General features: G+C 43.5%; 1 protein-coding gene across 2 annotated transcripts in view; it reads right to left on the bottom strand.

The window, feature by feature from the left end:
- ralgapa2 (Ral GTPase activating protein catalytic subunit alpha 2) overlaps positions 1-15,884 on the bottom strand; it is a 91,885-nt gene that overhangs the window by 13,403 nt on the left and 62,598 nt on the right. For both annotated transcript variants that reach the window (XM_083924834.1, XM_083924833.1), the window contains exons 37-38: positions 13,083-13,241; positions 11,174-11,301 (exon numbers count right to left, since the gene is read on the bottom strand). In XM_083924834.1, coding sequence (XP_083780960.1) covers positions 11,174-11,301; positions 13,083-13,241 — 287 coding nt within the window. The remainder of the gene's footprint in view (positions 1-11,173; positions 11,302-13,082; positions 13,242-15,884) is intronic.

The raw sequence follows: 15,884 nt of genomic DNA, 5'->3' as shown, positions 1-15,884 counted from the left end.
TGATTTCTGCTCCACAACAAATCATAGGATGAGCACCTACACAAAAGTCAATGATGACCCCTAAACTATATTAGGAGAGATCGTTGGGGGTTCACAGAATATAAATGATAAAGCAACAAGTCATCCTCACACCGCAGAGAAACCATATAGCCACAGTATACCAGGTGACATCATAATTTGTTGTTGTGTGGTTTGTTCAGCACAACATGACTGCCATCAAAGCCTGCTGGGCTTGTGTATTCAGATGAGCTGAGTCTGTAACCAATGTCCTTTTCAAAGGACTCTGGTCTCCATTGATGAGTCCTAACGCAGCAGCCTTAGATGTGAAACACAATGGATCGACATGATTAATCAAACACAGGCCCATTACAGCCAGACAGTCACACAGGCCTCCAGCGTGCATTAACAGAAAGTCATAATAAGATGAGCAAAGGCTCACAGGGATGAAGATTAACAGATACAGTTCTGTAACTGGCTGGGTGAGAGTTCTCTCTGAAGGTCTCCTTTGTCAGTGACGATGGCCAGAGTGACATGAATGCCTTCTGGAAACATTATTAGGTCAGGACAAAGGTGTGCATCTTATGAGTTATCTGAGGTGAATATGCGTCATATTTGTTTCTTCAGTTCCCGATATTTGAATTGTTCAGAATCGAGACAGGGGACAACAGCATCTATCTGATCTCAATTTGAACTTTTAATAAAAAGTCAAAGATGAAACGGGAAAGGGCACAGTGGGCTGAGACTCTGATGGAAATCCATCTGATTACTTATGAGGCATTTCACCTCTTCTTTCTTCAACTTTCATGATGAAATTTTTAGCGTGATTATCATCAAACAGGCTACACACTCAAACTCTGCCCCCTTAACCCGCCTCAAAGTATGGCAGCAATCAAAGTACCCTAATGTTCTATAATCAGTTTGACACATCTAGAAAACCAGTGTGACACTTTAATTGCATGAGTGTGCAAACTCTGGATCATGGCTCTGATTTTAACCCTATGTTAAAACTGTAAAGACAAACACTGATGAAATATTAAAACAAAATGAACAAAGGCTTTTGCAATTTTAATGATGCTCGCGGCATGTGCAGCAGAATAACTGTGATGCCTTAACGCCAAGCATCTCTGTCTGCTTCCGCGCCAAGATGTGCTGCACACAAAGTCTCTTGTTCCTCCATTGCCCCCTCCAGGAAAGGTTCATCAGGCCAATTAGGCTGCTTGGCCTTATGCAAAATGCCAGGCATTTAGCAGGGAATGATAATGATTAGCACTGGGTTGCATATGCTCAACACTATGGTGAATATAATATGTGGTTGAGGAGGCAAGGCTATGATACAAAGATTTTTAGTGGTTTGTAAAAAAGTTTTTCCATACAGTAATCACTCCGCACCTAAATAAAGACGGTTTCTCATATGAACTCCGTGCAATGTTCAACGAATCCGCTCCGGGCGTAGTCTGAAGTTTTCCTTTCACACATGTCGCACACAACAGCAGATTGTCAGTGTCAGATGCATTTTCACTTATTGGGAATTCTCTGTGGTTTAGGTGACGTGTGGGAGGTAGATAATTAGATTCTTTTACCATTCCTGGAATTATGTCTGGTGATTTTCGATTACCTTATTGACAGAAGTTCACAAATCTCATCGTCTCTCCAGTTAGACATTTTTGTTGTTTACGTGTAAATCACACTTCTTCTTCACCCTCAGATATTTGTTTTCTTCTGGTTTCGCGCAGGCCAAATGATAGAACCGTCATCAACACGCCCACTTTCTCGCTGTGAATTATCCGGGCAATGACCTGGACCTAATCACGCATGGGCATCCCTCCCAATCTGAAAGCAAGTTTGTAGTGGTGTACATCTGAAATTAATATGCTTGGTGGGTAAGGGACTGGATGACAGCCAGAAAAGGGGCCCAGACTTCTACCTACTATAATTGTAATGGATGAGGAGGAAGGCAAAGGGAGATGTATATATGTATACACACACATAAGCATGCACAAAGAGAGAAATCCACACAAAAAAACCTTGGGCAAAAAAGAAAATGGACTTCTGTGTTGGCAACAGCTTTTTCCTAATCCTCGCCCCTGGGCTATATTGTGCAGTCAAGCAGGCTATTACATGGCAACAATTAGGGGGGCCGGAGCCCAACACCTGGTCGTCTCCTATTCTGGCCTTCAGTGGCAGCTGACTGTACAGTCTCACAGCCAGGTGGCCCTCCTTCAATGACATTAGCTAGTCACTCCAGGGTTAATCAGGAGCCTGCCATCATCTAGTGGGCATGCACAGAGCCCCATTCACACTGGAAGCTTTTATAGGGGGAAAGGGATGATGGAGACAATGTTGTTATAAAAACTTGTTCAACTGAAGATCTCGGAGAGCCCAAATAATCAAAATTAACTTGGGGGAGGGGTTGGGGCCTCTTGGATTCGTGGCCTAAGTTCAGTGCATTGCCTTGATTGGCTCAAGCGGTGCTTGCAGGACGTCAACTGTGCATCCTGCAGATTATAATGGACCTTTTCATGGGTGGACAAAAACAGATGGAGGAGCGGGAAGTGCTATACATCCATGCAGACGGGTGACAGTGTGGGGGGAGGGAAACTGGATTTCGTCAAAGTCGGCAGATACAAAAACAATTGGGTGTAGCTAGAGCGGCCCCAGCTATATCAGCCTGCACAAAGCCCTATTCCGAAGCCCCCTGGCTTGGGGATCTGAGGGTAAATAACACTCATTAGAATAACAAAAGCTATAGATTTGTACCCAAATCAGCTAGATTCTCATCAATAGTAATTAGAGGCTATACATAACTAATGAAGATGTGTACACTACATTAAACAAAGGTAGTAAGAGCTGTTGCGTATCTAAACATGTGTTAGATAAGTGGATGTCTACAGCACAACACTTTTCTTACATTACCTTTATAATCATAATCATGTGTAGTATCAATCCTAATTCGAATGTTATAGTACACAAGATGCATTTAGTTGAGATAAGGGGATCCCACTATTAGAGAGTGTTACAGGGACTGGTCTGAAACCAACAATAGTTTCTCTTTGTTCAACATCAGACTCAATTTTATTACAGCCTTTTACAGTGAAGAGACACAGGAAGATCTGGCCAATATTTCTCAGTACTTCTCTTTCAGCCTCATCCACCACTTGACAATGAAACACAGACTATCAGTATTAACACATCAAAGGCTTCTTTCTGTTAGAAGAGCAGACAATGCACAGCGATGCATACTTAAATGTTTTGTTTTTGTTATTGCTTTGTTTGCCTTGCCTTGTCTGTCAATGCAGAAAATTCCATTTAGTGCAAAAATGCAAATGCTGCGAGGCACAAGGACATCCTCTAAAAGAGAACAATGGCCACAGGCCAGCAGAGGAGCAGGCACTGCCTTTGAACCATTTAAAGAGGAATTAATGTGCAACTTATAAATAATCAACTAATTCCTTCTTAAAAACAGCTAATTAAGTCTGTGACATTAAAAGCGACGCAGCCTTATGAAAAAAGAAAAAGAGCAATCCAAGTCCCTGAACAAAAAAAGAGAATGGAAAGTGTAATGGCCATTTAGGGACAAAGAAACCCAATATGTCACAAGGTGTCCTCACAGGAGTCCCTAAAAAATCCAGGGCCACATCTGAGACCAAGAGATTCCAGCGGAGAACCGTGAGTGACATTTCGCTGACATTTCCCAGCAGCATTTAATACAAGGCTGTCTCAAGGCGGCGTCAGAAATATCTATGGATATGCTTCCATGTGACACAGGCGTTAAGGGATGCAGGTTCTTTCAGGGGACGCCTCAGCTCTGAGGCCGGTGATGAGGAGCCTGGACTCTGGGAGATTGAATGGTAATCACTGGAGCACAGATAATGGATGATTGAAGGCTCTTTCTACGCCGCTGTTGGATTTCAATATCAGAGAGGCCCTAGAATTGGGATTCTTATCAGGGGCGGTGTGTCAAACAAAGGAGAGCCGAGCGTGAAATATGGGGTCCAACTCAGGCACACGACCATGGCGATTAGCACAAGGATAAAAAAGGCCTTACAAACAAAAGAGGGCAGCTTTAGCTGGACAAAGGGCTGTCCACTGCCTTGTAACAAGAGACACGGAAGGAAGAGGGGACATAAAGGAAGGGAGAGAGTACTTGGTGGTAAAAGGAGGACAGGACAAGAGTTGTGCTGAGATGGCTGAAAGATGAATAGTGACAGACTCAACTGTTAAAGAGTGTTCCAGATCCCCTGCTTCTGAAGAGGAATAATGGACCAGCGGGGATGAAATGCAATATACCCCGCCTCAAAGCCATTCATACACATCCAAACAAACACACATTAACATTCAAGAACACACTAATACACACAAACACACATGGTGGCACGAGGCTTCACATCTCTGCCAAGCCCATCACAAAAAACAAAACAAAAAAACAACAAAATTATTCCCATTTATCCCCGGATTCCATGCGCTACAGCTTGCCAGCGAAGCTCATTAACCCTCCCTTCAAGAACCCTGAGACAAAAGAGGGGAAAACAAAACATAACTAATCAATGAGAACGCACCCATTGAGGAAGGAGGGGGGCGGGGGTGAGGGGGGGACAAGAACACACATCCATTTGGATAACCTGAGTGGGCTAACAGCTTTTGCTTTAGTGTTGCGCTGGCTGGCAACGGGCGGAGAAAGAAAGTTCATTAATTAAACAGGGCTAGGGGGAACAGATGGAATGGCTAGCTGGATGCTTATCACTTAAAACAGACAGACAGGTTTTTACACCCATGCTAGAAGCAGCACCACCACACATCAATCACAATGAACACATCTTCTTAGATGCAATGCAATCGGTAAGAGTCCAGTGGTGACACTGGGGTCGGGGTATTCTGGCTGCCGGACAGAGACCACTGACCTTTTAGCAACAAAGGCATTGTAGCAATTTAATTTTTTTGTTGACATTTACGGAGGACATTTGTTGTTTTTTGTCTTTCCAAGAGTATGGTATTGATGACCAACACAGCCTGTCATTCCTTTATATATTAGTAGCTAATTTGGGATCATTACTCAGTGTTAGACCTACATGTTCAATTGTATGCAAAATATAATAAATTCAATGAAAGTCATGCTATCCTCTTTGACAGTTCAATCTGTGGGAAATTACTCTATTGAGCCGTACATTAGTAGAATGAGGAGACTTTGCTTCAGCGGCAGCAGTACTCCAACATAGTTAAAAACCCCCCGGAAAAAACAGATATGTACAACAGATATCAATAGTTATTTAACATATCCACTTTAATAATAATAATAATGTATGTGTATTTAGTACAGTACTTATGTTGCCTGCTTTGTTTTATTTTGAAATATAATTTTGTGTCAGAAGAAAAATGTGCTCAACCCTTTAAAATAGCCACTTAATGCCTGACCTTTAGAAACAAGCACAAAAACACCTACACTTGAAATGTTTATGCACTTTGAGGATGTATACTTTGTTAACATGTAAACAATGAAACAATACAGATCTGTATTGGGAGTTCAATTTGATTAGTAAAACATCTTTAAGAATCTGCTCAAGAAAGTAGTACGTTATATATAATATATTCAAATACAAAAAATACTGGCCAAGTATAGGCCAAAGAGTTTTAAAAAAATACATAAAATCATTTACACAATTTCGATGGCCTTGTTTATTGTTATTGTTATTCTACCTGATAACCGAAACCTAAGTTGGGGATGAGACAGAGGCGGCGACCGCACACAAAACTGGCAGTCTTGCAGGCTTTCACTTTGCCGCTCACAAACACACAGATGTCAGACATGAATGCATAAAAGACGGACAGAGAAGGGGAGGGGCGTGAGGGCGGGGGTTCAAGTTTAAAAATATACAGAGCATGTCATTTTTTGGGTTACACTAGGCTGCACAGTTTCTATAGTTCTAGTTGAAAATTCCTTGTTTTTTAAAAATCATTTTATGCACTGTATAAAAACTGGGTTATTTGGGCAGCTGCCTAACATCATAAATGCTTCATTAATAGTACATAATCCAAGTGTAGGAAAAATAATCAAAATGTGGAAAAAGTTAAATTACCCAACTGAACTCAAATTATACTTCACAGAAGCACTTACATGTATTATTTTGGCAAATACAAGACAACCCCATTTGTCAAAAAAGTTGCAGTTTGACTCAAAAAGGACACATGTTGCTCACAAGTGCATAAACAAATCCAAACACACAAAGCATGTTTTCTAATACCAGAGGCATTACCAAATAAAGGCATCTCCGTATACATACAAACACAGTCACACTAACAGTCACACTAACAGGCACAACAGTTTGACACCAGCAGTGTGTGTACGCTACTCCAGGCGGGGCTCTGGGTCCCTGCTGTTGGCCGTCTGGTTCCACGCCTGTTCTACCTGTGTTTAAAAGGGGCGGCCCCCATGAAGCTCAGACCTTAGAGTGCAGGCTGGGCTGGGCTGGGCCCCCAGGGCTTTCAGGGTGTGGGTGCCATGCAGCGGACGCCTTTTGTTACAGGCTGGGTGGCAAGAGGAGGAGGAGGAACTAATGGGGGTACGGGGTGGTGTGTGTGTGTGTGTGTGTGTGTGTGTGCGTTTGTGTGTGTGTGTGTGTGTGTGTGTGTGTGTGTGTGTGTGTGTGTGTGTGGGGGGGGGGGGGGGTCGGAAAAAAAAAGAGTAATGCTATGAGTCATTCTGCATTAGCAGCAGGGGAGAGGGACAGGGACGGGGGGGAGTGGATCAGGGGGGGTGGAGGAAGAGAATACTTTTGCATGTTGTATGAAGCTAGACGCCATATGCCATCCGAGCTGGGCTGCCTCCTGAGTCAGGGCTCTTGGTTTGACAGGCCTGTGCTTGCCCCCTCCTCACCCCCGAAAGCCACCCCCACCCTAACTAACACCCCCTCCCACTAGGCCTGCCTAGGCTCCAGCAATGGGCTGGGCAATTGCTTTGGTTGTGCATGGACTGTGCTCTGTGCATTTGTGTGTGTGTGTGTGTGTGTGTGCTTGGAGGGGGGGGGCACTCAGTGATCTGAACACATCGGACACTGTCGTGAGTCCCGGCAGGAACAGCTGGTCAGCTGGAGAGAAGGGTGGGAGGGGGTAGGGATAAGGAGAGGGAAGAGATGGGAGGCAGTGCGCTACACTGATAATGGGATTAGGTTAAAACATTCAGCGGGGGAGAAACCCCGCCTCATTGCGCAGCCCCCTAAATACTGCGTAAACTCTCAAACGCTCCATCAAAGCCAATGCCAGCCTCTGCCCAAAACACCATGGCCATCTCCAAGCATGGACACTTCAACTCAACCCCATCTACCTACTGTACCCAGCCGACAGCAGCCAACTGCCTCCAACTAAAAGGCTTGCATCCAGTGATATGGATACACTGTTCAGTACAAGACCAGTCAAGGTGATTCCTTAAGCCTCCCTTTAAGAATTTAACTGCACATTAGAAATGACCTGGATTATTTTTATGAGACATTTTAGTTGTTCAGCTCTGTTTTCCATAAACAGGAAGTTGGCTAGGAATACTCATATCAGCTCAGGCCATTACATGAAACCAACATATAATGACTAGCTTGGCGTCTCACTGTGCCCAGTCAAGCACTGTGTTCCACAGCGATACAGACTGCTGAGTATTATCTATGAGACTGCCGACAGTTATGGCACAACAGCTGGCAAATTAGACCTATCAACAATGCTAAATAATTCATGTGAGACAACACTAACATGGCAGATCCTATTCATGACATCCTACCATGCATACAGGCGCACTTTTATCTCCACTAGGTGAGGAATCTTACAGTATACAAAAGAACGCACTGCTGTTAGACAAAGACACAGTGAGAGTGGGACAATAACTTGCTCAGAAGGGGTGTGAGAATATGTCATTGCCAATGCAGTGACTGTAATAATTATGATGGCGTCTGGGTGGGGGGGGGGGGGGGGGGGGGGGCAGCAACAGCACACAAAGGACTCCATACAGGATATCATATCCATTATGTTTTCATTATACATCCATTGAAATTATGTACATCTCGTTTTGGCATTCAGGGGAGCTGTGGGACTGTAGATTTGCTCACACAAGCCTGTGAGGGAACATGACAGACTTCAGCAGCTTTTCTGGGTTCCTCTGAAAGGATGAAGCCTTCCTCTCTTCTCTCTGACACTGCACGCAGACACAGACGCACACACACCCAACCTAAAAGCCTGGCTCGCATGACTGACGATGGGCAGAAACAGATTATGGTTATTGATCGCTGCCTGGAGATAGATCTGTGTGTGAGTGTGTGTGCGTGTTTGTGTGTGTCAAAGCACAGGATAGGGACTAAGGGCAGTGTGCAAAAATATTGATTCTGTCCAGTGGGGTGGCTATGTCTCTGAATCAAGGTCAGTTCCACACAGTCTCACCTATTAGAAACTTGCCGTCTCCCCAACACACTCACACAGACAGTTTTTACCCTTAACAATACCTCCATCACATGGAGTGATGGACGCCACATCAAACTCAAGTGCTTGTTGAAGAGAAAAATGAATCCCAGCTTCTGGAAGAAGACATTATTCTACAGGGACAGTATGAAGGATCGTCATCATACAGTAAATAGAAGCAGACAGAAAAGACATTTACTGACAGGTTGGGTTGAGGTGACAAACAAAACTCACTGTGTCTTCCGATACACTGTTTGCATGCAGCAACTACCATCAATAGAGGGGCATTTACTTATTCTGCTCTGTTGCTAATGAATCCAAAAAAGAATGGTGGTTTTATAAAAAGTTAAGTTGTTTTAGATTGAACATTTTGTGGTCTTAATTATTAAAAAATGCCTCTGTGGAGGGTGGACTATTTGCAGACAATACACTTAGAAACACACAAAGCCAGACTAGCTGCATTTTCTATCAGGCATATAAATAATAGATGATACATTATGAGCTGTCTGTGGGAGGCTTGCGATATGTCTACGAGGCCATGGTTGAGTCTTGACAGAAGAAATTGACACAATTTCTGATTGACAATGAGAGCTGGACTCTGTACAAGAAAACATAGATTTCACAATTCTCACAGTTCAGAGAGGGAGACAGATGATGTGATGTGAAGAAAGAAAGAAAGACAGCAAGGGGTGGCTGATCTATCTGAAAAAACACATTATAGCCTATCTGTGTATTTTCTGAAATGTTGCTGGTTGTAATTTTTCAATATCAAATCCTATTAGCCTGAGAGATCCTGGAAGCATTGCGGCAGACTGCTGGAGTCCTCTCGAGCCTTGTGACAGAGCGAGAGAGGGGGCTGCAGCGCCATACTGGCCTTTTATCTGGACACACAGGGGTCATATAGCTTCTCTTTGAAGAAATATTCAACTAATTACCTTGGAGAGTGGCCTCACAGGCAGAGAGCAGACTGTGGATTGTTAAGGCATTGTGAAGGGGTAAACTAAGGATGAAGATTTTCCATCTTGCAAAAAACCCCACAAAAAAACCCACATCCCAGGAAAAAAGGTTGGTTCATTTTTTCCAAACTGTGAAAGATAAAGACCGGCATAACCTGAGCAGATGGAAGAATGACGACTGGAGAGGGAGTGCAAAAGGCTGATATAATACCAGAGCAAATCCAATGATGAAAGGATATAAAAAGAGGAACTTCACCTGCCATTCAAGACTTTCAATAATGGTTCATGCCAGTGCTGGGGATTTTGGACATTCTCTTAAAATCTAAAAACTTCTGTCCTCACAAGCTCTCAAGCTAGACAGACAAACAGCAGAAAACAGACATGCAGATACTCATGCTGGCGCTGTGCTTTGCCTGGCACATTCATTCATCTGCTCTCTTGGAGTGTGTGAGGCCTGGCAGCTTATCAGTGCCAGAACTCCAGAGGCAGAGCTTATCTCTTCTCATAGATCATGCCTTTGTGCTGTCTGCTCCTCTGCTAAGGAATGCCAGGTAAGGCTTTTGTGGCCCAGGAAAAGCCCGGTACTGTCCCATCCACCCCCTGAGGCTCACAGAGGCCGGCCGGCCTGTGGCTGCCCCCCCCCCCTGGCACAGAGAGTCACACTGGGCTAATTCACTTGGCGTCGGGTAACAGACATCTGTCACTCAGGATCCCCCCGGGGACACACAGACAAGGCCTGATATAGGGGTGGGGGGCCAGGGGATGTGATGCACTGTGAAACACATACAGGCAGACAAATACTTACACACACCCAACTGTAAACAACATACACGTGGTGTGTTTTATGATAATAAAGGCCAAAAGCCTTCTTAGTAAATAACTATGATACAGATTGTTCATAATAATTCCAAAACAACAACTTTAAGAAAAAGATGCCTCAAAAACAATAGAAACTAGCCTTCCACCCAAATTAAACCTCCTCAGGGGAGGTTTCTATAGCAACCGCCAGAGGGGCAGCGTGGTTCTGGTGAGGCGGTGCTGTACATGCTGTCCGAAGAGGAGCGGGGCGTTCAGGGGGATCAGGTTTCCCCCTCCAGGGGCCATCCCGACTCTGCCCCCATCTCACCCTCCAACTCTGTGCTATTGGCATTCACATGCTAATTCATCTCCATTGGTAATTACACTCCCTTTAAACCAACTGACAACTACAGCTGGAGTCAGGCTCTTAACGGCACAGTGTTGGATGGCTGGGAGGAGGGATAAGAGCAAGCATGTATGTGTGTGTGTGTGCTTGTGTCTGTATGCACTTGTATGTATTTGTTGAGGGTGCTTTTATTTTGCCTCTTCTTGTGCTCCATAAAATGGTAGTGATAGATGATGACACATTATGTGTGCTCCTGCCCAAAACAGCCCCACATAACCTCCCATGTTGCTCCAGGCTGTGAAACAGCCCCAGCCTAATAGCTGTATGTAAATCAGCAAGCCCATAAAGATCAGTGTCAGCACTCAGCTGTGTACGTTGGCTGACGTGACAAGCACGCCACATGTCTCAATGAATTTACCCAAATGGGCCACTGGTGGTGCTGAAAATTAAGCTCAGCGGTGACATACATCTAATGAAATCATCATGAAAATGTATGCTCATAAGCTTAATGGTCTCAGCTGTATGGGTAATCAATGGTTGATTTAAAAAAATAAAAATAAAACAATGTTGCATTCCTCTGATGAGCCATTTTCGTATGGGATAGCAAACAGTAAATGAAGCAGAAGGTCTGAGGAGTAAAGGATACAAGCTCTGGTAGAGAGTCAGCCGGGACTTGACAGCTCTGCTGGCATTGATACAGGTGGCCCGCACCAAGCTTGGCAGCAGTGTCCCTCTGATGATGGCGCCATTAAACAGAGGCCCAAAGAAAGGAACCTGGGGGAAGTTAAGAGAGAGAGAAAAAAGAACACTTGGCATCAAAACTTCCACATTGATCCAAAGTTAATTTTGTCAGTGTCATATCTTGTGCTCAAAAAATAGAAATGGTTGATTAAAAATCTTTTTGTCCCTCTTCTTTTTTTTTTTTTTTCTTTTTTTACCGTTTCTCCATCTGTTTAGGGCAAGGGTTCAAGTTGAAATTGGATTTTTACCTAACTTTACATGACAACCACACATATCTAATGTTAATCAATGTTAGGCAAATGAAATTAAAATGACAATCAATATAAAACAATGCCCTCATATTGAGTGACCGAACAAATACAAAGAGGTAATATGCATTTTGGGGGCAGCGCGTGAGTGTGTGTGTGGGACACACGTCTGTTCATGCATACTGGATGGGGGCCCTTAATCACTGAAGCTCAATGGTCGTTGACCTGGAAGTTGACGTGGATGTCAAAGTCTCCTAAAGGTCCTGCTGTCTTCAACTTGGTAGTTCAGGTCGTATAATAACCAGTAAAATTATACATTCAAAGAATTTTAACCAGAAATAATACAGATCATGTAACTTAATAACATGCTAGAAAACTGGGCCAGCACGGTGTTAACCAACAACAGAAACCCCAAGTAGATAGCTTTATAGGTTCTTCAGAAGGTGGAGGCAGTTATTGTTGAAGAAATTAGGAAAAGTTTGCTGCCGTGCTTGGGGTGAAGTTGGGGGGGTCAAAGCAGTGGCAGTCTCTGCCCTCCTACCAACTGTCCTCTGGCTGTCGAGACCCTATGCTGGGTGGAGGATAGAAGATGTTTTACACACACATTTGTAAACCATCTGCTACCATTGGAGTATTTAAACTTAATGTTCATTTGTCTTTGTGTATTGCTGGGTAAGTTGTCATACTCATCTGAAAGACATGCTCAAATTAAGATTAAAAGGTCCATGTTAAGCTTCATTGTCCAACAAATACAATCCAGACGGTCTCTCACAGAGAGATGAAAATAACACATAATTACTATGATCATTTACATTGGTAAAAAAGATTATCTGTAAAGCATTACTGACAAATATGTGAAATAAAATCCGGGTTATATAATTACACCATATAAAATAAATACACCCCACTACAGTAATACATGACAGGGAATTCTTTATATAGAATTAAATGTTGTATGGACATTTGCTAGTACTTGGTACGCATGCTTTATAATCAGTCATTTCTTCATAGGACAGGCATTATATAATGTATATCCCTCAGTCATCTCTGAAAAATGACTTGTTTGGAAGATAAAATTAAAGATCAACACCTCAACAGTGGGAAATATTATTATTGTTTCATCTGAATAATGTTCATATAGAACATTTTATTGATATATCTTAAAATCTGAAGGCAACCTGAAAAAGACACTATCATCTAGAAGGCCACACATTGAGTTTGGTACTACAGAGAAGCCAAGATGAAAGCTAGCCAGGAAAGAATAGTAACCTCTGAGAGCACATACCCACAGTGTGGGTAATAACGCACAGCTTGAAGAGGGGAAACCAAGAGCCTTCAGACAGAACCCATATCGGGAGAAAGGACTTTTAAAGCTCATGGCAAAGTCTGAATAACTTGTGAACAGAAACTGTAAATTAGTACGGTGCTGAAAAAAGAGTTGTTTTCCTGCATATTGGCCCTGGAAAATAAGACATTTTGCCATGTTTGTATAAAAGTTTAAGAAGCAAATTAAAATTGAGTAGATCCATCTTGTATGCATATTGTTGACTCACTGCACTGGTTTACCTGTGGTTTTTTCATGATCTGGATGAAATACATGTGGTTCTTCATGGGGTAGATGATAATCAGCACGTCTCCAAAGTCAGTTGGGATGATGCCACGTCGGTAGTCCCGGGAATGCTCTGACCAGACTATGTGCACCTCGTCATTTCCCAAGTGACGCAGCTGCCAAACAAACAAAATCAGTCTAATCAATTGCCTAGCTAGTGCAGGTAAATTTCATCCCTACAGCGATGATGACAAGAATGCATATTTAGTGAGATTAGGGAATGTCACTGGGTTCATCCAGCTAGTACCTTATACATCTTGAAGGCTGAGAAGTGAACTGAGGTATAAGAGGTATATAAACATTATGTACTTCTGAAGGATCAGTAGACCTACCATAAATAATAGGCTTTTTATCGCTGAATACGGCAATATCTTCAATATCTCAATGTCTTATTCCGCTATTCACTGGTGGTGTATTTTAAAGATAAAATTGCTGCAGCTGCGCGTGCAAGGTGACTGCTTACAACTGAAAACAATGGTTTAAATAAGGGTTTGGGTTCTCTTTATATAGCTTTTTCATTACAAATTCAAATTGCAAACATAAAATGAACAAAATTGAGCATTTCACAAGCAAATGGTTCAAATCCAATTGACTTTCCCTATCAGAGATTAAATTGCTTCCCATTTCCACTCTATTCACAAACCCAAATGAAACTGGGCAGGACAAGGAGGTATACGTAAATGACAGGAAATTGACTGATGCAAGTTTTAAATGGGTTAACAGCTTTCCCCCTTCCCAAAGTAAAAAAGAAGGACACGGCCACAGTATATTCACTTATTAGCTGGTAGACCTGTGATGTTTTCTGGGGTATCATGGACAAAAACGTAGCCTCTACTCAGAAGAAAACATCTGCCAATGTACTGTGGGCCTAATGAGCCATTAAGAAACATGCCCTCGCCACCAAAAATGCAAATAGCACATTCTATTATAAGCCCTTAATTATGGTAATACGGTAATCTTAAACAAATCCACGGCATGCTGATTACTGGAGCTCGCCAGTTCAGTCTGTCTGTCCAAGGATCAGCAGGTAACAACCAGGTCAGTCACTGGGACAATTTCAGAGAAATGTTGAATATGCATTTGCGGTAGACAATCAACGCTGGGATGTTAATTTGGGTTAAGATATTAGCATTTGGATGAGCTTAATCACAAATTTAATGAGGATGCTTATGCTTTAGTCAATCATCTTCTGCACCAATCTATTTACTCCCTAATTACATCCAAATGTTTGAGACTTCTTTCATAAAATATGATTCAAGTCAAAGGCTCTTGTCCAATTAGCCCTCTTTGACCTCCCAACCCAACCAATGGGCTTCACACACTTGGAGACAGAAGACCAGAGGACCCCAGAACACAAGAGGCTCGTTATAAAAACAACCTGCAGCAGCCCAGTTAAGTTGTGGTGCATGGGGGTGAATATTATAGCTAAGGCCTGTCTATTTCCCTCTCTTCCACAGACACACACATACACACATGTGATCTACATGGCCTGACCCTAACCCTGCAGGTCGCTTCTATAACCACATTACTGAAGCCAGCTGCTACTGCTGCAGCCCGCGCTGCCCTAAAACCCACAATCGGATTGAGGAATTCATGGTTTTCCCTCTTTTCGTTCTGGTTGAGCTGTTTTTTTTCCCCTCTACATCGTCTTCAAACTGGCAATCTGCCCAGCAAGAGCTCCCCCACAGTATGCCTCTATGGTTACAGGCAGTGGAGTGAGTGACTGCTGGACTAAACGTGTTGTTTTTAAATTGACAGGGAAACATCCTACTTAGACATAGACAAAGCCGGTTTCTCAATCCAATTTTTGATACCACTTTCTCTTCTCTCTGCCCTGCCATCTTTTTCCTGACGCATCCATGCATGCCGCCAGCCTCCCAATTTCTGTACAGCCTGTGGCTGGTGTGGAGATCTGTGCAAGGTGAGCATGAGCAATTATAGAAGTTCCCTGTGAAATGAATGGATGAAGAGTGGCAGCACACTCCACTCTGGGCATGTCTACCCCTCCAGCGCCTCACTCTGGCCAACCAAAAACAAAATCTTTACACTGGCTAACTAATCTTTGTGGTCACTTAGCACAGGTTCAGAATGGGTTTGGAATGAGTAGGGGGTTATTTGTGAAACAAAGAGGGGGAAGGTTTGTGAAGGGGTGGGGGGGCTGGATATGAGGAGAGCCTGATGAATTTCCCTTCTCAGCAGGGTACTGTATGAGAAGATTGGCAGCACGGGCAGGGGCCTTGCAGCTCATTTCTTCGTGCTAACTGCTACTGGTGCAGTATAGCTCAGAATCCCACTGCAGAATCCAATCGATCGCTCCTGTGGCGGCAGCGGGAATTGGATAAAAGGATCCTGCCGGCATCCGGCCGGCGCCTGCCCTAGCAGGGAGAGCTAATGGCTAAATCCAGGCCCTGGTCACAGCGCACAGGGAGGGGGGCAGGGGCGAGCAGAATCATAGTCATTACCGCAGCGGCACATGCCCTCTCTTCACTCACACGCCTGCGACTCTCTACTCCTCAGGCCTGCATGGCCAGGGTCACTAATCAATGCCCGCACTTTGGAGTCACATCTCCTGATCACAGCTTAACACAGAGCTGAAGGCTACAACAACATACTGCTATGGACAGGCAGGACTGTGTAGCCATTTCACTGCATCAAACCAGCAAAGCAGTATTTTCTCATAAAATACTCTGGACTTGAGGCGTCTAATTAATGCAAAGCATATTTTGATAATCCACATCATGCATAGGCAGGTATTTGCA

The sequence above is a fragment of the Echiichthys vipera genome (assembly GCF_963691815.1).
Source record: "Echiichthys vipera genome assembly, chromosome: 12".
In the NCBI taxonomy this organism is placed as follows: domain Eukaryota; kingdom Metazoa; phylum Chordata; class Actinopteri; order Perciformes; family Trachinidae; genus Echiichthys; species Echiichthys vipera.
Note: the sequence above shows the minus strand (reverse complement) of the source record. Positions and strands in the feature narration are given on the sequence as shown.